We start from the raw sequence: 27170 nt of genomic DNA, 5'->3' as shown, positions 1-27170 counted from the left end.
TTTTTTCTTTTTTCGAGACAGAGTCTCACTCTGTTGCCCAGGCTGGAGTGCAGTGGTGCAGTCTTGGCTCACTGCAACCTCCACCTCCTAGGTTCAAGCAATTCTCCTGCCTCAGCCTCCCAAGTAGCTGGGAGTACAGGCACATGCCATCGTGCCAGGCTAATTTTTGTATTTTTAGTAGAGACAGGGTTTCACCATGTGGGCCAGGCTTGTCTTGAACTCCTGACCTCAAGTGATCCACCTGCTTCAGCCTCCCAAAGTGCTGGGATTACAGGCGTGTGCCACAGCACCCGGCCTGATTGGTTGTTTTTGTTTTGTTTTGTTTTGTTTTGTTTTTTGAGATGGAGTCTTGCTCTTTTGCCCAGGCTGGAGTGCAGTGCTGCCATCTCGGCTCACTGCAAGCTCTGCCTCCCAAGTTCACTCCATTCTCCTGCCTCAGCCTCCCGAGTAGCTGGGAATACAGGCACCCGCCACTATGCCCGTCTAATTTTTTGTATTTTTAGTAGAGACGGAGTTTCACTGTGTTAGCCAGGATGCTCTCGATCTCCTGACCTCGTGATCCACCCACCTCGGTCTCCCAAGGTGCTGGGATTACAGGCATGAGCCACTGCGCCCTGCCTGATTGGTTTTTAATAAAATATTTTTATGGATACTATCGACATGCTTTTAATGATTGTCTTTTCCAGTAAGATGGGGAGGATCTGGATGTTTAAAAAAGAAATCAAAAGGAAACCACAGAGGAAAAAGAGAAATGTTGAGGGTTTTTCTGCTTAAAGCTAAAAGATGCAAGTTGAGTGAGAACAACCTAAGAGGTATATGTTTCATTCTTTCTCCTTACAGAAAAAGTGAGCAAAGAGCACAATCATACAAAAGAAAACACCATCCGGACCACCACCAGGTAGGCGACTTTGTGTGGCGTTCCTCCAGAACACCCTTTGTGGGCCACCAGCCCGTACTACATGTTGAACGTTGCTCCCCAAACCTCTTTCTCCCACTGGGTTCAAAGGAGTCACACCCTTTACCACCATTTTCTACCAAAATTTCTCGGTTGGTAGAAACAATACAGAAGTAAAGGAGGAAGACCACTAATATTTACTAAACATCTAATAGGTGTCACTTTGCTGGGAAATTTTCTGTATGTTATTGTTTTGTATTCCTGACAATAATTTTGTGAAGTAGATGTTATTATCATCCTCTCTGCAGAAGTGTCTTGGCCTGAGAGTTGAGCTGGGTGGCTCAGCTAGGACTCGGGGCTGGGTCTGTATCTCACGAAGGCCTCTTTCTGTCTTATTGCAACCCTGCTCCTGACTGCCTCTGTGACTATAGGCTGATAATTTGTCACCAAGGATATCCCAACTTTTTTTTTTTTTAACCTCCCAGCATTATTTGGAAGGCAAAGATTTTAAAAGAAGAAAAAAGATAATGCTTTTAAAAAATTGCAAGAAAATTGATATCATTCACCACTGTGGACAAGGGAGTTTTCCACTTGCCAAAGGCAGTCTAAGGAGGTCAGCCAATGTAGGCTGCCCACTGTCCATCTGCCATTGTGAGGAGAGGAGGACCAGCCAGTGCTGCTGCTCCCATGGAGCCTTGAAGTCCACCCAAACCGGAAACGTTGTAGGCGAGAGCCAGCAGGTGAAAACCCCACCACTGCAGACAAGGAGCTCAGGGGAAATGCATTCTCCACCTTTGAAGGAGCGTTCTCCACTTTCAAACCTCCCTCCAATTTCTGAGTTAGCCCAAGATATGAGCTTTACAGGATGATCAAGAGCAATACACACTTTTAGGATGAATAACTAGGAACAGTGGGAACTAGCTGGGAGCTACCAAGGAGTCTTAAAATCAAGGAACTTTGCTTTCCTGAGTAAACAGAGAAAGATTCTTTCTGATGGGAACAGTTGCTGGGTTTTGTTTCTAATTTTCTTGCAACAAAAGGTAAATGATATTTTTCTTTCTGATGTGTTATTAATTGACCTCACAGCATTATCAGGCCTGTGGACAGTACTCATTTAAACTTGAACCTGAGGTTTAAAAAAAAAATTCCATTAATTGGAGGTTAGGAATGTCAAATTTCAAAGAGCAATTAAAACAGAGCCAGCTTGCCTCACACTGGGTTTATTCTATTTATTTATTTATTTTTATTGTATTTTATTTTTTTTGAGACTGTGTCACTCTGTTTCCCAGTCTGGAGTGTAGTGGCCCAGTTGTGGCTCACTGCAGCCTCCACTTTGCAGGCTCAAGTCATCCTCCCATCTCAGCCTCCCGAGTAGCTGGAACTACAGGCGTGTGCCACCATCCTCTGCTGATTTTTGTATTTTTTGTAAGGATGGGGTTTTGCCATGTTGCCCAGGCTGGTCTCAAACTCCTGAGCTCAAGCTATGTGCCTGTCTTGGCCTTCCAAAGTGCTGGGATTACAGGGGTGAGCCACCGTGATCGGCTCACACTGGGTTTATATAGTATTAGGGAAAGGAACCTCGTTCTAATAGAACAGAAGAGTGGTATATATTAGTGTTGTGTCTGTATATAAGTATTCAGATAGAAAATGAGACTAGGAAGTTGGACTGCAGATTGTATTGAGAAATGGCTTTCGGGGAATGGAAAGGCTATTTTGTATATTAAGTTTGATGCCCAAATAGGAGATGTGAGCTCCCATGGAGTCCATCCTGCCCCCTCCTACATCTAACCTTAAAGCTATTTAGTATATTGCTTGTGTCTGTGGGTCTAAACATTGATGAAATTGGCTAGATTAGTAGACATTGAAAGACAGCAGACTAAAAGTAATAAATATTCATTTTAATTTGCTGCTATAGGATTCTTGAAGTGTTATAGGTTAAGTCCCCTAGAGATGGAGATTCTCGTGGAAGTGCTTTACTGAGGGAATGCTCTCAGAGGAACCTGCAAGGAGGTGATGGGGGCAGAAGAGGGAAGAAGGAGAAGGAGCTGAGAGCAAGGGTGTGGTTTTAGCTGGTTTGTAACTTCAGCTCCATCCCCCAGGAAGATTCACTAGCTTCAATTAATCCTCTGCAGGGGATGTATAACCTCCGGCGTTAGGGGGTTCCAATGGGGACAGCAGTTCTCACTTATAGTTGTCAGGCAACACTTACAGCAACTCCAGGGTGGGTGCACTACTGCTGGAGGGAGGATGTGGGCAGGACCCCACTAGCATGATCTATGGAGGTTTCTGCTGGCTCTTTAAGATTACATAATATACAATAAAAAGATGTGCTGCAAGACCATATTATTTTATGCTTTTCAGGTGTTCTCTGGAAAGAGGTAAGAGGAGGCCCCAAATTGGCTCCATACAAGGACTTTAATGTGCCTCAAGCCTAAACTGCCTTGGCTGGAGCTGAAGCATGATTATAGGATAGAGGAGAAAAAAAAAAGAAATTTAACCATTTGGCAAAAATGATGCAATCCTTAAATTCTCCTCTTGCTGGGAGATTATGAGTAAGAGGAAATCCGAATTAGAGCTTTTGCCCAAAGCGAAGGAAGAGGTTCTTCCTGTGAGCCCCCAGCATTATATGGTGTTTAGAAATCAGTGTTAAGGAATTTTTGGCTTACAGTTCTACAAAGTCCTCGTTGTGTTTTTTATTTTTATTTTTTCCTTTGAGTAGAGGCAACTTGCTTGATTAGCCTATCCATAAATAGATCTCTTTTTTACCTCTCGCCTTATTATTGCAGGTGGAATAGAATCAAATCTTTATGCCAAGAAATCCTCTTTAACCTCAGTTAACTGATAATCAGAGACAGAAAAAACAATGCCAACTTTCTCTCTTCTTTCCGGACTCCTGTTTTAGAAGGAACTCTTACTTTGCACATACAAGATCAGTGTGTGGACTATGCTTTAAGGTGTGATTTGTGATACATTTCAAAAAGATTTACATCAAACCTCTGAATTTCTGTATCTTCAGATTTTTAAGTACTAATGGAGTGTTTATTTAGTAATCATATCTTCTGTGTTTGATTTCCTAGAAGACACTGACTATTCAGAAGGACAGTTCATGATTGGAATCAAGTTCAGAATTTTTCGCACTTTGAGGGTAGCTAGGTATACTTAAGGTAGTTTCATTTGTAAAGGGCAGGCCTGGGATGCCAGCCTCAGCACAGCACGGAGATCAAGCCTTCCCTTGCCTTTCTCATGCTGGTAAATGCCTAGAATCTCCTGATCCTAGCGTCTGGATATCCAAGGACATGAGGTGGGGAGAAGAGACACAAAACTGAAGAAAGGAGCTGATCCTATCCCTGCCTTTTATAAACCCACAGCTTCCCTCACAATTGTTTATCATTATTTATCTTGATGCTCATTTCAACCACAAGACTAAGGAAAAGTGTAGCAACCCAAGAGGAAACACTCTGTAGCTTGGCGTTCCAATACGTGCTTGCCAGTGAGTCATGGGAGTGCTGATGCCCGTGTCCTGCACCAAGAGAACACGAAGTCCATGGATATGTGCTGTTAACTCTCCATCCCATAAGGGTTGGTGACTGCACTTTCCTCATCATCAAATCCTCCCTTCTCACACCTGTCCAGTGGCAACTCTGCCCCTTGTTAATACCTCTGTTATAGGATGGGTAGGTAAGGAGAGTGAAAATGATGGGAGACAACATTCTTTGTTAGCGATTTTTTAAAGGGGTTTAGGTGAAGCTAAGGTTGAAACTAGTAACTACCAAGTTTCTGGATCACTGGGTCTCTACCTCATTTTTAAAAACTCTTATAATGGAAAATTTCAAACATATACAGAAGTATCTGTCATCCAATCCAACAGTCATCAATTAATGCTTTATGATATTTTTATCTATCTCCCTCCTCTAATTCCCCCTCCCTGTAGATTATTTTGAAGCAAATCCCAGACATCATTTTAAGAACTGATTTGAGAATCCCCTTTTTTTTAATCCTAAGAACTTAGACTCAGCTGCTTAAATTACGAAAATCTTCCCAAAAGTAAAAGAGAAAAACAATCCACCAAGGCACACCATGTAGCCAGGCAGAAAAATCAATCTACTTAGCAGCTGAAATGATTGAATCATGTGGTCCTGCTCACCAATGCCTTGACCCTGTCCCTCCACCCTTGTTTGTGTCCTCATCGGGGCACTTCCCATTGAATCAGTCCTTTAGATGGAACTTCACCGTAAATGCTAAAACAGCAGTCTCTTTCCCTGTTTAACCTCAGAGTCTAGAAAATTCAATCCAAGTGTAAAGAAGCTGTGGGTCTCCTTTGAGATAGTGTGTGGACTGAGTATTCTTAATGCCACTCTATCCGACAAATGAGATGAGGAGAGTGTCCCGGCCAGACCCATGAGAACAGAAGGACCGAACATTTCAGACTAATAAAATCCTGATTTTTCTATTTCCTTTCCCAGCACAAGCCTAGGTTCTGCAGGGAGCAGATAACTAGCTATTATGATCATTTGGTAGATGAAAATACATGAGGCATGATATCATAATCAGATCTCAAAGTTTAATGGAATAAAAAGAAGATCTACATCCTTTGACATGGACCATCACCCAGCCAGATGCTGGATAAGATCGAAATAGGAAAATGGAACCCTAGAGTAAGAATCAGATAGCTCCTGGCAGGTGAATTGGACATGCTCGATGTTGTGTAACACCATGAACTTCAAACAATGGCTGCCAAGAACCCTCTCTTGGTTATTTGTTCTCTCTTTTCCCCATTAATAATTCAGTGTCCATGGGGGTATAAGATTGCAGGCCTATAAGAAATACGTTCTCACACCTGGCTTGCTTCGTTCCAAAAACAAGGAAGAGTTTGCCTGAATTGTTCTTTTCTCCATTACTAGACAAAAAGCAGAAGTGGGAAAATCAGAGAAAGATAGACTCATACCATGCTGTGCAGACCAATATTTAATTTGCCCAATTTTCAGAATTTGAAATGCAGGCTATTTTTCTGTGATTTAGATAATGGCACATAGTGTTTACTAAAAGACATATTCACTTGGAATCATCCAATGTAGAATTTTCCTTTGTGATGGTTCGGATGCGTGTCCTTAAATATTTATGATTCAGTAATAGAAATTGCACAAATTTGTAAAAGCATGATGTGCTGCCTCAATTTGCACAATTTTCCCCTTTCAGTTCTTCGGTAGGAGTAAGAGAATAATACTATATTACCTTAAAAAGGGAAAATATTGCTTTTAGAGAACACTGAATTAGACAGAAGCAATTAAGAAAAGAAACCAGAAACAGAGCAAATGAAATTGAGATCTAAAGAGGTCTCCATATATTCTCTTTACCCTTTACATGTTGTGACTTTAAAATTAAATGTAATGAGCATGCTATTTCTAAAGAATGGAAATTGCTACTAATTTCATAGAGTCCCTTCAGTTAGGACATTTATTTCTTTATGGTGAAGCCAAGGCTGTTTTGGGGCCTCATGGCACCATCGTACATTTTAAAGACTCCCTCCCTTAGTACGCTGCCATCTACTGGAATATTGTCACAATAAATCTGATGTCTGTGACGTTAATCATGCCCCTCTAGATGTGGTGCTTTTGTGCAGTGCACAGCCTACACCACTATCTGCAGCTGCGCTGACACACATGCTGACTTGAGAGTCTTTTCAGTGGCATTCTTTGCTGTTTATCTTTGAGTTTCTATTTTTCAAAGAAATTAGAACTGACCCTTGAAAACAATGGAGACACACACACACACACACACACACACACACACGGCCTGAAATTACTTCATGCATTGTTGCCATTTGCATTTGTTTTTCCTTCCCATTTCACCAAGCCATTTCTCAGTTCTTTGTTCTATTCCTTTACTCCATTGTCCTGTAGATATTTGCCCTCTACCATTTTTCCTCCGTTCGTGACATCTATACTGAAATGTTATATTGAACAATATGCTTCTAGAATGGTTCAGTGTTGTGTTACTCTTAAGAGGCAAATTTAAATCTCCATTTCAGGATCTGAAGAGGGCTGTGCCTTTCTTTTCATTTCTCATGGACACTCCTGTCTTTATTTCTACTGGCTTGCAATAGTATTCTCTCTTGTTTTTATGACTCCTAATAGTCAGGAATGAAGTTTAAATTGGTAAGTCTCTGTCAGTGGACATCCAGAGACTGTGTTCTCCTCTAGCTACCTTTGGTAGGTTATGCAAGAAAGATATAACCAAAAAGTATGTGTGGCTTAGGTGCTGTTCTTATCTGGAATTTTCTCTCAAGAGTATCTTCAGGATTGTTACTAGAAATGTATCAAGTCTTTCAAGGGTTGACCTCTGCGAAGCAGCCCTCTTGCATGATGTGGTGGGCCAGGAGATGATCCACATTTCACTAGCATCATCTGTAACTTCCACATGACAGAGGCTTGCGTCACTGCAGAGAAGACAAAGTTCATCCGTTCTCAGCTCACCTCAGCAGAAAGCTCTTCGTCTTTGTTTGTGTATAAAGTCAGATTCCTGCGGGAGATCCTCCACAAGCTGACATTTCGAGTATCCGGACGTGCAGGGTTCACTTCCTTGGTCTGTGGTTGGCTCTGGCTCCCCCGGTCTGGCCTCTCCACTGCAGCAGCCCTCGACAAGGCCTGGCATTGTGCTCCTTGTCCCGAGAAGTTTCCTGGCTCCACAGTGCATGAATGCTAGAGCAGCAGCAACAGGAACTTGTTCCTTGAAAACTTGGTGTTAGGTTATACATGTTGGCCCACCTTTAAGACAACCTGAAATAGGAAGCATTTATACTTTTCAAAGAAGAAAATACTAAACATGAACAATACGTTATATTTTCCTAAGATGCTCTACTTTTTTTCTACAATATTGCATACAACCTCTTCCTTCCATAGCTGTCAGACTTCTGAAACTGAAGCAGACTGATACTGAGGGTCATAACTGAGATGCAGTTGTTTCTGCCTGTGTCTTTTACAACTGTCCCTCAGAGCTTTCTCTTTAAAAGACCGAGTCTTTTCCAAAGTAAAGGATCCTAAACAGTAAAATGTAATAGTTGTTTTTAACTTTTAAAAGTATCTTATTTCCAGATAATATAGGAGCACATAAAGAAAATGTATTTTTAGTCCTACTACCTAGAGACAGCCACTGCTAAGTTGGTGGTGTGTATCCTTGCTGGATTTTTTTTTTTTCATTTATATATGTATAAATTCATATTTATAAGTATATATTTATATATGTATAACTGAATCCTACTACCTATACCGTTTTATAATCTTCTGTTTTCACATAGCAATATATAAGATTGTCCATTTTTCCATGGACGTTCTTAATGTTATTCTTTTAATGTTTCCATAGTATTCAGTGTTTGTCTGCATTACAATTTATTTAATCAGTCCCTTGTTATTGGATATCAAGGGTCCCCCCCAAAAAATTGTTAATATAAACAATGGTGGGATAAAATGACTCAAAACAGTATTCACATTTTTCAGGCTATTGGTACAAATTGTCAAAATGACTTTTAAAAAGATGGAATCTGCAATTCTAACAGTTTTCATGAGAGACAGAGACAGAGGGAGACAGAATGTTTCAAAGGCCTGACCAACTCTGTGCTTATCATTAAAATTTTTTAATGATTGAAGGGTATAAAATTATATCTTCCATTTAAAGTCTTTCATTTATTGATTCCTAGTGCTCTTAAGCATTTTGTTTATGGGGAGACATTGGTATTTGCTCGTGTGTGTGTGTGTGTGTGTATGTGTGTGTTTTTTTGTTTGTTTGTTTGGTTGGTTTTTTTTGAGACAAGGTCTTGCCCTGTCGCACAGGCTGGAGTGCAATGGCACAATCTCCACTCACTGCAGCCTCTACTTCCTGGGCTCAAGTGATCCTCCCACCTCAGCCTTCCACGTAACTGGGACTACAGGCATGCACCACCACGCTCAGCTAATTTTTGTATTTTTTGTAGAGACGGGGTTTCTGCCATGTTGCCCAGGCTGTTCTCGAATTTCTGGACTCAAGTGATCCTCCTGCCTCGGTCTCCCAAAGTGCTGGGATTACAGGAGTGAGCCACCATGTACAGTCTTGTATTTTCTTTTACTGTCATTTCTTACTCTGTTTGGTGGCTTGTCTAGGTTGGATTTTTTGTTTAGTTGTTGCTATTGATTTTTTATTATTATGAAATGTTTTTACCAAAATAGAAAGAATAAGATAATGAATCACTATATTCCCATCACCCATATTGAACATGTATCAACATTTTGCCACACTTGGTTTACCAGTCCTTTTTCCTCCTGTATTTTAAGTCACATCCCAGATATCAAACATTCATTCCCAGATTCTTTGGTATATATCTCTGAAAAGTAAGGAGATTTTCCATGATACTCTTTCACATCTTACAAAATTAACAACACCTTTAGTTTTTCATTGCTGTAAAGTTTCTGTTTCATTGGCCCCAGCCAAGTGTGCAGCCGCATAAACGGAACTGGAGGAGAGGAAACCCAGCTTAGCTGCCTTGTCATCTCCAAAAATTAAAGAAGAAAATCTGCTGCCTATATGCTTGTAGAGTGATGGAGTACACTTGAGTCCCCTCTGCCCACAGGCCCATTTAGAAACCCACTGAATCTGCAATGCCAGCCTCAATTTTTAGATAAATGTCCCAGCTGAAACTTGCGAATGTATAGGAATAATCCAAGTTTTATTCACAACAGCCCCTCTCTTTGAAAATGTGTGAGCCCAACATGATCAATGACTGAGTTTTCAGGCCTAACCCGCTGGGGCCACAGGAGGTCCTTGTTATGTCCCTTGTATGGTCAAATAAGGAATTTTCTCTTTCAGATGGTCGGGGTTGTCTTCAGGGCAGAGACTCACAGTCATTTTTAATCTTGGGCACTCTTGTCCACCCCCACATTCCCTAACCTGCCACCCAGGGTCCTTTTCATTACAATAAATAAAATCCCTTAGGAACAGGGGTTCCCATTTCTGTGGTATTGAAAAGGGAAGGGCAATGTTCAAAGGGCAATGTACCATGAAAACTTTTCTTTCATTATGGATTACCTTTTTAATTGACTGTAAGAATGTTAGTAAGACAACTGGCCCTGACTGTTATAGGTAACATGTTAATATCTGGGCACATTTCAGAAGCAACAGCTATACAACTGCTTATTCAAAATGAAAATGAGGAAGTTAGGAAGACCACACATGGTCCTAGGCCACATGGAGTGATTGCTACTGCAGAACAAAAGGACTGTATCAGGGTTTTCTTCTATATTTCACATATACTGATGCAACTGTATAGAGTGTTTACATTTTATTTTTTAAAGTGTTTGAAATTCTTTTACAAAAATATGTAGAACTAAGCAGTTAATATATTTCAAATACAATTACTTATAAATATGTTACACAACATGTACATATATAAATATATAAAAAGAAATGTTAAGCATCTATTATTTTAAATTATTAGCAAATAAAAGGAAGTAATATTTGAGAAAAACAAAATCACTAAAGTGAAGAAAACTGCGTTAATCATGAAAATTAAGTTGAAAATGAAATACTGTTATTTGATATTTTCAGAAAGTGAAATATGTAAAAATAAAGTGTTTTTGTTTTTGAGTTGTGAGCTTATTTTCATGTAAGCTGTTCCAGCTTTTCGAAGAATGTCTTCTCACCTTAAAGTGCTTGAGGAAATGTTGAGGAGATAGTTATAACTAATACAAAGATTTCCTTTATTCCTTATCTTTGGATAAACCCACCTTTCTTATTTGATATGTTTAAGAAGCATTAAAAAAAAAAAAAAAAAAAACACCTCTTTTGTCCTTTGGCAAGGCCTGTAATCTGTTATTATTAGCAAGCTCTAGTTTTTGTTCAAAGAAAACATTTCCGGTTTGTTCTCATTTCCTTCAGTTTCATTATATGAAACATAGATATGGAGATCCCATATGCAAGTTACCTGTATCCATTTTAATTCTGTAACATGCATATTTCACATATTCAAAATATTTTTGAACTAAAGTCAGATTAATTCTTGACATAACCTTGGTCTATTGCCTGCCTTTTCTTGTGGCTTTTGGAGACATGGAAAACTGTTTTCTCAACTACTGCTTCCTGTTCACTTCAAAATGTTAATGCCGTGTGTCACTCCTGGAGGGTTTCTCAAGGTCTAAGTGATTCAGAGGTCAGAGTTTTTAAAATACTGGCTCAGTGATTTTGGACAAATCTATGGCATTTCAGTTCTTAAAAAATAACATGATGTATCAACATGGAAAACCAGTATTGCAGTGGCTTAACAACTGGGTCTGAGTAGAGAGGAGGAAGACACTGTTACCAGGAAGGACAGAAAACCACCTGGTGAGGGGCCCAGGGGCTGAGGTCGGCTGGGGAGCAGGTAGCAGTTAGAGAGAGAACATGCTGAACACGTTGGTTCCCACAGAACTGTTTTACCCCACACTGGGACTTCAGCTCTCTTTTTGCAATATATAGTTTCTCAGACATATATCTAAGTGAGATAACTTGTTTTAAAAATTTCCTTAAAGTAACGCAAAAGAAAATTAAAAATTACCCCAGATTCTTTCAGACATGTTTCACCCAGCTCTCGAAAGAAATCTGTAAACCCTGTTAGGTCACATAATATATGGCTGAATATATATATATGATAATTGAGTACTTTTACTTGATTAAGTCACTGAAGAATTTTTTTTTTTCCTAAGATTCACTATTTTAAAAAAATTCACTAAGGTAATTTGTCTCTGCGCAGACAGAAGTCAGACTACCGCTTTAGGATGACTTGCTAGAAACTCCTACATTTAATAGAATTTCATGCCACCCTCATCTATCTAGTCCCTTCTGAGTTCTAAGTAAAAACTCATTACAGTGCAGTCTTTTTTTCTTTGTTTAATCTTTTTCTTTTCTATTTGTCATTCCCAAGTTTAGTCTTGAAAGTTACTATCTCTTAGAAAAAAAAAATGTTTCTTCTCTATTGCTCCTTTAAAACTGTTGTGTCATTACCAAAGCAAGGTCTTTTCTGAACTTTCTCTCACAGTCTGTACTCACCTTCTTTTCTTTTTTCTTTTGGTTTTGTTGTTGCTGTCAAAATGAGAATCCCTGTAATGTTTGGTTTCAGTGGTGGCACTTGGGGAGGGTTGGTTTTAGGTAGATGGGCCTTCGCTTCTGCATGAGGCAGAACTCCCTGTTGGCCGTCAGGTGTTAAAGGTGGAAATACTGGTGTCACGATAGGCACTTAGCAGAATGTATCGCTGTTTAGAGCCATCATCCTTTATGGCCTGTTTTATTATTTATTGTAAATCTTTTCCTTTCTCAGCCCTGTGCTGCTGACCCCACATCCCATGCCTGGCCTGGAATTGTCCACTCACTATGACACCCCTGCCCCTTCATGTCTTAGCCCTTAGATTTTCTACAGGAGAAAAATCAAAATATACTTTCCACAGCCATTTCACTTGTATCCAGAAAAGAAACTCAAGTAGATAAAAGTTGTATAAGATCGTATTTTCAAAACCCAGGGAAATTAACAGGGGGCTTGGGCTCTTTGATGTCCATACCATCAACTTCCAGATGCTGCTACTGAATAGTTACTGAATATTTATATGAATTATGTAAGTCTTCCAGGTAGCCAGTCTTTGACCCGGGCCAAAGGGAATATGTTGTGATAGATGATGATTTTGTTGAGTGAAAATAAGTGACGATTCCCTCCCCCATTAGCTGTTAATTTCCACCTCCTCCTCTATCAACTTTTTACCAAAAATATTAACCAGAAATCTCTTTTTTTGCTTTTTTCCACTTCCTTGGCTTACTTTCTGAATGGAGGGGCTTTTTCACAATAAAATGACTACAGTCTAGGTAGGTGAAGATTCAGAAGCAGGGGCTATATGGTGTTCACAAACTGGCTCCTTTTCTGGAATAGTGGGTGACTGGCTGAAGTTACCAGTTGGAGGACAGCATAAACATGCTTCGGGGCACATCGTAAAGTCCAGTGTATTTCATGGATTGTTTTACTCCCTGGGAAGATGCAGCCCACTTCATCCTGTGTCCGGTGCCTCCTGGAACTTACCTCTCCACTGCCCACTGCCAACAGTGACAGTCACTGAGCAGCATGAACGAGGTGTCAGCCTCACCACCCCTTACTGAAGTGCTTTGTCCACCGCAAAGCTGGGTGTCACCTGAGAACGGATGTGCTTCTGTACTTTACAGTCACTGTGAGGCACAGGAGAAGAAAAAGAACTTATATACGACCCAGCATTCTAAAAATGAACGGGACAGAGTTACACATGGAGTATCTTCTGTTTTCTTAGTACCTTGTGCAGAGAGTTAAGAATAACCAGTGTTATTGGAGACCTAATCCCATGAAGCAAGCTCTGCTCTATAGGGCATGCTCCAAGTTTAGTTTTTTCTCCTTCCTGAAGCATGAAGCTAATCTGGGCACCAGAAGGATTAATACACAGATGTGTATGTAGCCATAGTGCCACCATGTGCTTTACAGCTTTGGCGAAATAGAAGCTTACAAACAACTAACGACCTCGTTACCCTTCCTTCTTCATTTAGAGTTAATAGCAGAGACAGGCTTGCTCTCGGAAGCTGTAAGTACAGCAGTGGCAAATGTTTAGAGTTGCAAATTGACCAGGCCCACGAGTGACAGAAGTTTTAGAAAATTGGGGCGTATCTTAACTTCTATAGGGAAATAAAGACAAAAATTATTTTTACTTGCTCTATTTGTCAATAGAAAAGTCTTTCCACTTCCTTCAGTACCTTTACACTGAAATGACTGGTGCCTACTCCCCTCCATCACCCCTTTCTCTTTCTCTTCCTTTTCTCTATCTGTTCCAAGGATTCATGGGTCTCTATTGTCCATAAATTCCTTAGGTGTTAACGGACCAACGAAAGGCAGTGTAGCTGAGCGGGAAAGAGTGCAGATGTGGAAGCCAACGTGCTCAACTCATGGGCATGACCAACTACCTAACTTCTTTGTGCCTAAGTCTCCACATCTGTAAAACAGGGATAATGCAGTAGTCCTTCCTTCTCCACAGGGAATATGTTTCAAGACCCACTGTGGTTGGCCAGGCACGGTGGCTCATGCCTGTAATCCCAGCACTTTGGGAGGCCCAGGCAGGCAGGTCACATGAGGTCAGGAGTTCGAGACCAGCCTGGCCAACATGGCAAAATCCCATCTCTACTAAGAATACAAAAATTAGCCAGGCATGGTGGCACACGCCTGTAATCCCAGCTACTTGGGAGGCTGAGGCTGGAGAATTGCTTGAACCCAGGAGGCGGAGGTTGCAGTGAGCCGAGATTGCGCTATTGCACTCCCGCCTGGGCGACAAGAGCAAAACTCTGTCTCAAAAAAGAAAAAAAGACCCACGGTGGTTGCCGGAAACCTCAGATAGTGCTGAACCCTATATACACAATGCTTTTTCCTATGCATACATATGGTAAAGTTTAATTTATAATTTAGGCTTAGTAAGAGATTAACAACAGTAACTAATAATAAAATAGGACAGTTAGAACAATATTCTGCATAACAGTATTGTTATTCTGGATTAAGAGTTATGTGCATATGGTCTCGCTCTCAAACTATCTTATTGTACTGTACTATGGATAACTGAAATCAGAAAGCCAAACCATGGATAAGGGGGGACTGCTATAATAATGGTAGCTACTCTCATAGGGTTCTTATGAGGACCAAGTGAAGTTAATACACACAAAGCACCTTCAATCAGTGCCAGATACTTAGTGTTTGTTGCTAGTTTTTATTGAGCATGTACTATGTACTGAGGACTTTAACATGAAACATCTCATTTGAACCCTTACAGCACCCCTCTAGAAGATGGCATTGTTAAACCTCTTTTTCAGTGATGAAACTGAGGCTAGAGTAGTTATTGACTGGACAAAGGTCCCTTAACTATGAAGTAACCAATATGAAATTCAGACCCCAATTTTTCTGATTCCAAACTTTCTGCAAAACCACCACACTCCCTACCTCCTGGCATGAACGGATCCGAATGCAGAGCATGGCGGCTGCATGTTTGGTCTGAGACCAATTCCCTGTTAACCTAATGTCTTCTCTCTGTAGCGAAGACTTACACCAGCCTTAAGCTGCCTTGCCTTCTGAAAGTTTCTCCATTGATTCTTTGCCCCATAGAAACATTGGCAGCCCCGTTGTGCATTTTTAGTATCCAGCAGCACTCCCTTCTAATTCTCTGCTCCCTCAGAAGAAATTTCTTCTTTTCTATGCAGGATAAAGCTGGCATCCAGGGTAGAAAATTATTTTGAATGTTGTTTCCCTCAGTGATTGTCTCCCTTTCAATTCAGTTTCTTCTGAGCAGCTCAGTGATAATAGGGCTCCACTCCTCACATCAGCAGGAATCTGCACTTTTGAAGAGAGCATGTGAAGACACAGTGCTAGCCCATTGCCACTACTTAGCAAGACCCAGGAGACTACTGCCAGCACATAGCACAGCAGCCTCTGCTCGCTTCACCTAGAAAGCTAAGTGAAGGTTATTCTTAAATGTACCTGTGGTCTTGACCAGCCCTCTCTTTTAAACTCTTCTTCAACCTGCAAGTGTCGCTGCTGGCTGGCGATGTTGGCCACTAGCATCACCATGTCCCATCTGGACTGCTGCACTGGCCACACGCCTTGTCTTCTGCAAGTCCCCCAGGCCGCGCTGCCTGCTGCAGCCACATGGAGCTTTCTGAAACTGAAGTCCGGTTCCCTGATCCCCTTACCTAAGACACTGCAGTGCCCTCACTACTGCTGGGACAAAGCCATGATCATGGCACACAGGGTCCAGCCTCATTTCCCTCCACCATGGGCCTTCCTCCAGCTCTGCAGGCTGGCTGTGCTCTCTCCCAGTGCTGGGGCCACCTTCCCCAGCTCCTTGAAACAAACGCTAAGGACCCTACTGTCCATTCCGCTCATGGTGGCTTTTGCAGGAAGGCCCTTCCTGGGCTCCCCGGCCAGGCCAGGCCCCGTGGTCACACTGTGTCCCCTCCTCCACTGCCTTAGCCACCCTTGCAAGTTATGAGATGTTTGGTAGAAAGCAACATATCTGCCCCTTTGCTTCTCCCCACTTTCTGCTTCCTACTAGCCTATAGCCAGTGTTCACTTCTTAAGCCTATTTAAATTGTTTTGTGTTTAAGATACAAAGAAAAACCATGGCATACAAAGTGGTGCTAAATCTAGCCTAACATAGTCATGTAAAACTGTATTATCTATCAATGTATGTTTTACTTTAAAAAAAAGTGTCTTCCATTTTCATCTTAACATTCTCTTTTTAAAATGGAATAATAGCAACTATAGCCTTGTGGCATGTTTAGCAAAGCAGCACTAGTCCTGGTAGTCCTAGGCTTGGTCTGTTGTTCTGCTCCAGATCTGCTAGGAGATCTGGCCCAGGAGAGTGGTTGGGGGTAGTGATCCCTCCTGGCTGCGTCTCCCCGCTTTCTGGGAAGGTTCAGCCAATCAGAGGCACTGGTGAGAGGTAGGGGTAGGACTTAAGGTAGAACCTGGGTATTTATCTCCTCTAGTGCTCCACCTCCCATGACCTGGGCTCCATTTATCTCCTCCTTTTGTCCCTCCAGCCTCAGGGTGGCAATGGCTTCCTGCCCTTCTTATCTCTGGGCTGTGTTACTACCCCATGGAACTTCCACTATATGGGTACCCAGTTCCTATGGTTGAATTTCTTCTGTTGTAAATAAATAGGGCTTTCCATTTTCTAGGTTGGACTCTGATGGATACTCTAGTATTCTCATATGTGATCGTCGTACTTGTTCACATTTTATTTTAGAGGCCTGGAAGATGGACCCTGTGACCGAGTTAGAATCCTCTGATTAAAAACTTCCAATCCTTTGTGTTCACTATGGTCATGGTTTTAGGGGGAACCCTGGCAGGATGTTTGGTGACCCTAGTTCTAGTTCTAGCTGAGTCACTAGGGGAGCTTAGGATCACTCAGGTCAGGGCCTCTCTTTCATGTTAAATGAGTTAGCTCCTTCGGGTCCCTTCTGGCAGCCCCGTTTTCTGACTTTAACTCCTTCAGAACCAACACAATTTCAAGTTGCAGTTGTCATTTCTGTGGGGACCGGTGACATGTTTCCTTCAGTGTATGGGTCCCTGGCCCCAGCCATCTGTCTTGATGTGTGCAGTGGGTCCCTGAGGGATCAGGTGACAGAATATGGGTGAGCCAAGGCAACTCCATCTCTACCGGGAAAACCAGACAGGCCCTTTCTGATTCTAACCCAGGCAGGGCACAACACACACACAGAGAATAGAGCAAGAGGAAAATGTACTGCTCAGCTGTCCTCCTCTACGGGTTTAACAGTGTTTCAAAGATGATGCTTCATATATTCCCCCCAAATATAAAACCCATAGGCAGAAGGTACAGCTGGCACTTGTCTGATGTAATGACTTTTCTTTTTCTCCATTTTAAGCACAATCTTCTTATATTCACTGAACACCATTGCAAACACCACCTTATCCAATATTGCGTATGTATGTATTTGGGGCCAGGTGCTCTGGGTGTCTTAAATAACTTTAATTTACTAAACCTCACTCCCCCTCCCCCACCCCAGCCCTTTCTTTTCAGAAGACACATTTAGACAATCACCATTCACCTCCAATTCAAAAGAACTGCTGCCCAGTGAATCTGTGCTGCACGGAAGAATATCAGCTCCAGGTATGGAAACATTGTTGGCTTTGCTTCTGCTGTTGATTGCTTAAGAATTACTTTTCTGAAACGTGTGAATTTTCAGATACTTTCAGCTTACGGATGTAGTTATTCATATAAGGCTAGGTTTTAGAAAAGAAGGAGAAACTCAATTTAAGCTACAAAAGTTTATTAAAATGTTTACAGTAATAAACCTCTTCATCTTTGCTTTAAGAGCTTATTGTTCTTTACCTGCTGATATTTCACCCACATAATGAATTTCTTTTTCTTTAAAATGACGAAGTATAACCTGAAAATAATTTGCTTCACACATTGTATTTCAGGCTGGCAGCCAGGAATATAAGGGAGGGCAGTGGCGAGAGTGCTAGTCCCCCAGTAGGGCAGGTCATGACCCTAGGGGGTGTGGTCCCCACAAAGACCACCTCAGTTTGCATGGAAACCAGACAGTTCATTGAGGAAACCTTGCCACCCAGACTTTTGTCTCTCTTCTTGGCCGTAGTATCTACATATATCCATCCAGTGCTCCATTTTGCCATCTCAGCCATCAGCACATCGTTTTTTATCCATTCTTCCTTTCTTCATTTCTCCTTTCCCGGGTAGAAGGAAGGATGTGCTTGCTGTTCCTTATCCACAGCATGGCCAACCTGGAGGGCTTACATGTGTGTTCTCAGAGTTATTGTGAAATGAGAACATCTGAGAACCGCTGCACTCTAGTTCATACTCCTTACCCATACCCACCTATCTAGCTGCCAGGAAACTTCTACCAGTTGCTACCTTGCCTCCCGGCTGTGGAGAGGATCTCCGCAGCACTCGGTAGCCTCCATCCACATTCATTTGTCCAGGAGACCAGGGCCGCCTGGGTGCAGGGCAGGACTCACAGCCGGGTTGTTGGCCCCGCAGCCTCTTCAAGAATAAAGTCCAAGTCTCCTCCACATACTCAAGGAGCCCTGTTTCCCAGGGCACTGGAGAACTGATGAATTTGCAATGCAGAAAGAATTCAGTAACATCTGAAATATTGGCCTCGGGTATCACAGGTCATTGGAAATGGCTTGTGACAAACTGGCGGTGGAGGATGGGGGTGGGGAAGAAAACTGTGATTCTTGAGTCTCATAAGGGTAGTTCCATTTCTTCTCATCGCCACACATTCAGCCAAAGAATCCAGATACCTGCATGCTTTTTAGCTTTGCAGGCAGGGCTTTTCTATTCAAACACCAGAAATAACATGCTTACACAAAAACATATTACATAATGGCTGGTTCTAGAGGTGGAGAGAAATTTTGCCTAGTTTATGTCTTCATACTCAAACAGGGGCTCTTGGAACTACTGTTTACTTCCCACAGTGTCATTTTGAATAGCCATCTCGCTGGTCCCAAAATTATTGCCCTGCTGTTAACTTGATGGATTGTGACTTTCTAATGTCAAAATAACTGCCTAGGAATTGCCTGTCAAAATGCTGTGACCCATACGGCCAGCATCCCATGATATATATACAAACCCTGCACTGCTGGCTTAATGTTTGACTTGGCTGTATTTAAAGCAGGGTTTATCGGTCAAGTTAAAACTTGACCTAAAGAGTGATTTCAGTATATGTTTAACTGTGCAGAGGGGGGTTTCTGTGATTTGGTTGATAAACTTATGTTAGACATTAGATGAACTTACACTTTAAAAGCTTAACTCTTATTTGGGGGAGAAGGTCAGCATAACTGAGATTTTTAAAATGTAAGTCCGTCCTGCTGAAAGATAATCAATCCACCGTACTTCACTAAAGCCTTTCTTTGGGTAGAGAAAAGCAAAATGACTACATTTACATTTTGTTAAAATAAGCAGCTAAAAAAAAGACCTTTTTTTGTTTTAATAAGCAAGGTGAAAATGCTTTGGGAATGGGTTAAAATTAGAAAAAAAATTAAAATGATAGGATCAACCTTGTGGTCACGAAGTTCTCATAATCTGAAGACAGTTTTATAAGGATGGCCTCAATAATTTGAACTAATTGTGGAAAAGAAGTCTGAATTAATCAAAGTTAGCAGTGTGGAGACTTTTAAAGAAAACTTATTTCTTTCAAGTCTGGACAGTGATAAGTGGCCATGGATAAATATACCTACTATACATCTTCAATCCCTTAATCACAATTCTGAAATCCAAAAATCCCTACCAAACAAAATTTTTTTTGTATAAATATTTTGTAGCAAAACCTAATGGGAGGCTATTTACTGTCCTTATTTATTGCAACAAGGGGTGAAATTTATATATTTTGTTGCAGAACTATCAGTGCACTTGACTATGAAGTGTTGTTCCAGGCCCACTGGGATGTTACATAAAGTGTGTTTTATGCACCATGTTCTGGTCCTAAAATGAGAAAGAAGTATGAATCCCAAATTACATCTGCCCCCAGGGGATTCAGATTAATATTGTGAATCTACATTTATTTTAGTAATCTGCTAAATTCTGTGCTGGGAGCAGGGACACTGACGCTACAGTTGAGGATCTTAGAGTTCTGGAGTATAAGAGTCATGGGTTCTCATAGAACATATCATCTGGGATAATAAGATTGGAGTGTGAAAGGAAAAAATGAAAAGAAATTTTTGAAAGACCAATCCGGCAGCAGATTACTGAATCATTGGAGAGGACTGGGGGCAAAAGACAGGAGCCCAGCCAGGATCCTCTAGTTCCAGGGCAGCTTTATTAATGAGGGCCTGAGTTAGAGAGAAAAAAGAGGAGTGGGGTGGGAGAAGCAGACAGAGGATGAGTTGGCTGGTTGAAGACTGGTTAGCTTTGCTAATAAGCACGTTGAATTAGGAAATGATAGTGGCTGTGCAGAAATGGGGAAGCCAGAAAAGAGACAGCTGGCTTTAGTGACTAGGTAGAAAATGATTTGTTGTTAGTATACAAATGAAAGCCTCAGAATCTTTAGAAATCTTCTCTTAGGTAGTTTAAACATTACTATTAAAAAACTCTTTCTACCCTTTATTTACTTAGCAAACCTCTTCTTTCAGCAGATAATGCAAAAATAAATGTCAGCACAGAGAATTCTCTCAGATTCCCAATTAGTAGAGACCATAATTAATGAGATACAATGTGCCTAGTTCCATTTCCCTTGCAAATGCTGAAAATACATAGCATTATTTCAACAATATATACAGCATTGGTATATAGTTATGTCCCTTCTACCAATAGGATGAAGAGTCCAGATGCCTTCAGATTAAGACCACAGGGTAAGGAGGTGCCAGAAGAGAATATCATTTAGGGGGTAACAGCTGCTGGGCCAAGGGGATCCATGGTATCCTCAGTGTGTTGTGCTTGTGTTTCAGGCCTGTTGGAGAAGGAAGCCAGCAGTGAGGGGGATTGCAAAGTAGGGAGAGGTTGGTAGAACTGTGGACTGTGAAGAAATCGAGAATAGCACAGTTAACTAGGCATTTGCCTTCGGCAGATGGCATCTGAAACTCACAGCTGCCACCGTCCCAGAGAAACAGAATAAACACAGAGCTTCACGGTGTCCTGGCTGCGGTTGTTGCCAGTATTTCTAGACTGACTTTCCTGAGAACTAAAGAATGCTCATGTTAGCCAAGACCTAACATTTTCACTTGCTGCGAATGTCTTAGGCAGAGGTAGCATCAGGAATCTTTAATAAAATGGTGAGTTAAAAACTGCTGTCACCTTCTGCGGGAGGGATGTGAGGACAAAATATCCTTCGAGCCATAAATAGATTACTGAATGTACCCTGGGGGGTGATGTTGCGCTGGTGACTTTACAAAAGAAATAAAAGAGCTTTCCTATCATGGGGGAGATAGAAATTACAGACTACGTGTAATTTAATGTGCTTTATTTAATTTATAGTTGTCTCACTTTGTGCAAGATTTACATCAATAGAAGAAAGATTACGAGGTCAGGTGATTTTTGGGGCACGTGGGTAATTCTGTATTAAAAGAAGACCCATTGCCATTGTACCTGCAGCTGTCCCTGTTTCCCATCATCTTGCTGTAAGCAAAGGCTGTTAAGAGAAGAATTTATATCCCAGTACTGCTTTTAAACAATGTGGAGCTTCCATTCTGTGTTATTATGATTTTGAAGTCACAGTATGTTTGCTCTGTATTAAGCCAAAAAACAAAAACACAACCAGAGCGGGTGTGAAGGAAAATGTGGGTCTCCATGGAATTCTCTCCGAGTGTTTGGAGTCCCCGATGTTTCCGAGTGTTATTTCAGATGCAGCCTGGAGTGAGATGATGTAAAGCACATCTGCAATTATATTCGTCAATCCCTTTCCTCATTATTTCCTAACTTGCATTAAAAAAAAAAAAAAAAAAAAAAAACTCATTTTGTTGGTTTTGTTTATAATGTACAAACAGGAAAAGATGAACATCAGCACCCATCACAAAAACAAGCTTTTTATGATAGGCAGGGGGAAGTTTTAGTTTCTTTCAGGACCTGCTATGCCAGTCAGAATTTGATGTTCAATCAAAAGTCTGGTTTGGAATTGTCTGCCTTGTCCCCAATCTTGTTCTTGATCCATTTTCCCCTCTCTGGTCTGCCTATCAATCTAATATACTGTGTCATATACTTTCCTGAAATCTGAATAAATGATGCCTTGCATTAGAGTGCCACCTGCAACTAGCTCTCAGCCTGACACACTCCTGGTCAGATGTGAATGACCTCTTTAAGACAGTTGGCTTAAAAAGATATGTCTCAATGTGTGCATGTCACCTTCCTTTGTATTAAGACTTCCGACTCACGCCTCGAGAGAGAGACACACATATAAAGCTGTCTTGGATTATATTACAGCAAACTATTTTCTTCAATCCATTCTCAAACACAGCAGATTCTTTTTCAATTTAGACAAAGTCATAGATAAACAATAGAACATTGGATGTTGGTGTGTATCGTTTTGTAACTTGAGCTCCTTTGTGATGAGACAAATTCATTTTGTACAGAGAAAGAAGCTAGCAGTTTTCAAGGATCTATTAAATTGTCAGGCACAGGACATATGTCATCTCATTTTTAATTCTGGAAACAACTCATTGAGATATAGGAATTATCCACAATTTACAAATTACTACCTGGAGGTGTAGAGAGATTTAATAACTTGTTCAAAGTCATACAGTTGGGGAGGGGCAGCACAGGAATTCAGACCCAGAACTGCACAGCACATTTTCTCTCTTTCTGCCCTATCTTGCTGCCTGCTAAGTCAGAAAATGTGTCACCAGACACTGACCAAAAGGAGCACAACTCCCAGTGTTGCCCACATTTACCCCAGCTGTTGGCATTTTAAGTATTACTGATGCACCGTCTTCTTTTAGTTAGAAATAAAAATTAATCCTTTAAGTAAGATACTGCAATAATTTATAAGTACTTACTGTTGATTAACAGAATTCTACTTTTATTCTCTTCTATTTCTATCTTTACTCTCTTCCTTTAATGCTTTGATATCTAGTAATATCATAGTCACTTGGAACGTTTCTTTCAGTTAGGATGTCAGTAGTTTTTAATGGATCATCTGGTTCATAGAAATGGTTTTATGAAGCTGTGTTAAAACTTTCAGTTAGATAAAATATGTAATGCTCAGTTGTTTAGTGATGATCTAGTCAGCAGCATAGAAGAAAAATTTCTAGACTGGGATTCCGGAGAACTTGGGTTTGGTCCTAGCCCAATTCCCTGCAGAAAGAGATGAGAAGGTCTACAAGCTCCTTGCACATCCCCTGTATTAAAAGTTATGTCATCTTGATATGGTTTAGATCTGTGTCCCCACCCAAATCTCATCTTGAATTGTAATTCCCATGTGTTTGGATCATGGTGACGGTTTCTCCCATGCTGTTCTCATGATAGTGAGTTCTCACGAGAGCTGATGGTTTTAAGTGTTTGGCAGTTCTTCCTTCATTGGCTCACTCTTGTCTGCCTCCATGTAAGATGTGCCTGCTTCCCTTTCCGCCATGATTGTGCTTCTTGAGGTCTCCCCAGCCATAGAGAGATGTGAATCAATTAAACCTCTTTTCTTTGTAAATTACCCAGTCTCTGGTAGTATTTGTATAGCAGTGTGAAAATAGACTAATACACATCTGTTATGGCACTGTAACTTTAGCCCAGACTCCTTCCTTTTCTTTCTAGGGCCAAAACTATACACTAGCACAGTAGACAATCAGTCTAGTCTAGGGGCTTTACTACTAAAATTCTCCCACCTACAGTGAAAGTTGGGAAAGGGAAAAGTCACCATACGTAGTTCTTGAAAGACACAGTACTGGGGAGACGTAGTGACTGGGATGGGGATGAGAAGGGCTTTTAGGAAGCTGGGGCATTCTATTTCTTTATCTGATTACTCATTATATACATAGGTAATTTTGTGAAAATTCATCTATACTTATGGTAGTATTTCAGTATTTGTCAAGGTTAATTGGCTTATTTACAAATAGGTGGGTCTAGATGCCAAGTGGGCATCTTCAGGCTGTTAATAGGAGTGCACATTTGCTTCAGACTATGACAGTGATAATGATGACAATAGTTTTTCAATTATGTCACTTCTAGTTTGCAGGAACATTTCTATTTGTAACACAAACTGGTTGCCCTAAACTAATGACATGTAGGTTGATATATCTTTTTCCTGTTGCATTTCAAATCGAAAAACTATTCCACACTGCTTATGGCATTTCTTTGATGAACTTGCAGGAGATAAGCTATAGTCTGCGCAGCTGTTTACTAGAGGGAGAAAGTTTCCTAGTTATGGATTTTCTTGATCCAGACAACGTTATTAGAGGCTAAGGATTGTGTGCTCCTTGTTAGCCCCATCTGTCCCCCACCAGCCTAGTTTGATCTTAGAGTATAGGTGTATTTCAAAGGGGAGCTGTTGACTCTATTAGAAACTAGTTATAGAGAAAGATCTTTCATTAGGCACTGTCAGCTATTTGTCTGAGTTAGTTCTTCTCAATAATTAACTAATTAAATTAAGTTGTCAGCGCCTACAGACTAGCATTTATAGGTTCACACACTAAAGTACAGGCATACTTTTTTAAAGGGCGGTAACATTTCCAAAGGAGAAATGTGTACCCTGTTTAGATGCCTTACCTGAAGTTTCTGTAGAAAGCCACAAAGGTAAAGAAAGAAAACTGTGATTGTGTGGCCATACCTCTTTATCTCTGCCCATATGGTTTGAGTCTGCCCAGATGGGTTGAGTCACTTCATATTAAAAATAATTATCAACACTTTCATGTTTGTACTTTGTGGGAAATGGTAACATCCGAAAGCCCTTATAAAACCCAGATCCAAGTCAAGTGTGGTGGCACACACCTATAATCCCAGCTATTCAGGATGCTGGAGTGGGAGGATCACTTGAGCCTGGAAGTTTGAGACCAGCCTGGACAGCATAGCAAGACCCCTTCTCAACAAAACCCAAATCCCATTTGAGGACTTTGTTTCTCAAGCATAGGTTATCCCCAGGGCTGTGGCCACTTTGGCCTTGGCCTGGTTTCTTCCTCTGAACAGAGCAAATTTATCAAATTTATATGTGCTCACATAATATTCCAAACACCCTTTATAAGGTCTCAGCAGTGCCTATGGTTGCTTTTTTACTTTTGCAAAGACTATTTAGATGCCTCGAGAATGAATAGTGCTATAAAAGGCCAAAATCTTGAGTATGTATAATGGATGATGGAGAGTATTTGTTTGAAAATTGCAATGCAGTGACCCTGGCTTCAGTTTGGGACTGGCTAATTCAATCTACAAGGCCTTTTCTGTATATACAATATGTTCTTCCATTCCTTTGCTATCAAAAATACATATTCTCATTTCATGCAATTTCTTCTTTGTGTTTATTTCTTTTCAGGGCAGCAACTGCCCTCTGGTAACCAGGATAGAAAAAAAGAAAAGTAATTCCGCTCATAAACTAGACCATCTATTTTCATTCAAACAAATCTGTTCTGTATTCTCTTACATAGGCCAAATGAGGGCCTCTCTGTGGTAAGGAAGACACTCCCACATCACACCATGGCTGTCTCCTGATGTAGTGATAGGAATGATGGTCCAGGGCTTCATTTTTCATTTTCTGCTATTCTCCCTCATTCAGTGTGCCTCTTAGCAAGATACTTAGCTTTTCTGTTCTCACTTTATCATTCAGAAACAAAAGATGTTCACTAGAAGTGCAAAAGTGTGGCCAGTCTTTGCATTCGCATGATATAAGTTTGACCACGCCATCCCCAGATGTTCCATTCCGATATCCCACATCAAGGTCGCTGGAGCTCTTTCAGTCCAAAGGGCTTCAAACTGAAGATGTCATTTCCCCTGCCTCCCACTTTCTTCATACCACTCCTCCAAAAATATCAGTCAATGAATTAAAACCCTCCTCTCCTGTTTTTCTGTCTTAATAGATAGCATCATAATCATCACCCACCATTGCACACACCATAAGTTTGGACACCATTTGTTTGGATTCCCCCAGAAGCAGATTGTGAGACAAATCTGAGAGCAATTTTAAGGTTTTTGTTTTGTTTTGTTTTTCTGTTTTTTCCAAGACAGAGTCTTGCTCTGTCTCCCAGGCTGGAGTGCAGTGGCATGATCTCAGCTCACTGCAACCTCCACCTCCGGGTTCAAGCAGTTATCCTGCCTCAGTCTCCTGAGTAGCTGGGATTACAGGTGCACACCACCACGCCCGGCAAATTTTTTTTTTTTTTTTTTTTTTGTATTTTTAGTAGAGACAGTGTTTCACCATGTTAGCCAGGCTGATCTCGAACTCCTGACTTCAAGTGATCCGCCTGCCTCGACCTCCCAAAGTGCTGGGACTACAGGCGTGAGCCACTGCACCTGGCCTAGTTTTTTGTTTGTTTGTTTGATTTTTAGGAGGTGAGACCAGGAAACCCTGGTAGCAAGATGGAAAAGTGAGCAAAGCAAAGGAAAGCAGCCAAACAGGTTACCAATGTGGCCAACTGGAGATTAATTTCCCTGGGGACCTCTAGGACACAATGTACGACACACACTTCCAGAGTTTCCTACCTGAAGGGTGAGACAGCTGGGATGTTTATGCAGCCAGTCATCAGTTAAAGCTGCTCCCAGGAGAATTAGTTCCCCCAATCTCTGGTCTACCATACAGGTGGGCCAACCAGGTTTCAGTGTCCAGAGAAAGCCCGTGGGAAATATGTGCAGACACTGGTGGTGAGAAGTAAGGCATTGAAGCGTGAAGGAAAGGTGATACAGGTTGAGTATTCCTTATCCAAGATGTTCGGGATCAGAAAAGTATTTCAGATTTTAGACTTTTTTATAGATGATTGATAGATAGATAGATAGACAGACAGACAGACAGATATTTTCATGATACTTACTGGATGAGCATCCCAAATTCAAAAATCTGCAAGCATTTCCTTTGAGCATGATGCTGGTGCTCAAAAAGCTTCGAATTCTGAGCATTTCAGATTTGGGGTTTCCAGATTTGGAAGGCTCAATCTGTAATTGGGGAGGGGCGTGAGGAACAACACTATCTGCTGCACCATGTTTCATTCTTACCTCTTCTTCACCCTCCACTTCCATTCAGTTACCATGTCCTTCTGCATCGATCCCTCCTCCTAGATTTCTCCTAACCCTAACTGCAATAAGTTTATTCCAGTCTTCATCACTAGTTCTCTGGATCACAGTGGCCT

General features: G+C 41.2%; 1 protein-coding gene across 3 annotated transcripts in view; it reads left to right on the top strand.

Annotated features, from left to right (window-relative positions):
* The window catches only part of ZNF827 (zinc finger protein 827), a 175112-nt gene that overhangs the window by 92014 nt on the left and 55928 nt on the right, over window positions 1–27170 (top strand). For all 3 annotated transcript variants that reach the window (XM_025386277.1, XM_025386278.1, XM_025386279.1), the window contains exons 7-8: window positions 841–898; window positions 17468–17571. In XM_025386277.1, coding sequence (XP_025242062.1) covers window positions 841–898; window positions 17468–17571 — 162 coding nt within the window. The remainder of the gene's footprint in view (window positions 1–840; window positions 899–17467; window positions 17572–27170) is intronic.

Source organism: Theropithecus gelada, chromosome 5, assembly GCF_003255815.1.
Source record: "Theropithecus gelada isolate Dixy chromosome 5, Tgel_1.0, whole genome shotgun sequence".
In the NCBI taxonomy this organism is placed as follows: Eukaryota; Metazoa; Chordata; class Mammalia; order Primates; family Cercopithecidae; genus Theropithecus; species Theropithecus gelada.
This window is presented reverse-complemented; position numbering and strand designations above follow the sequence as displayed.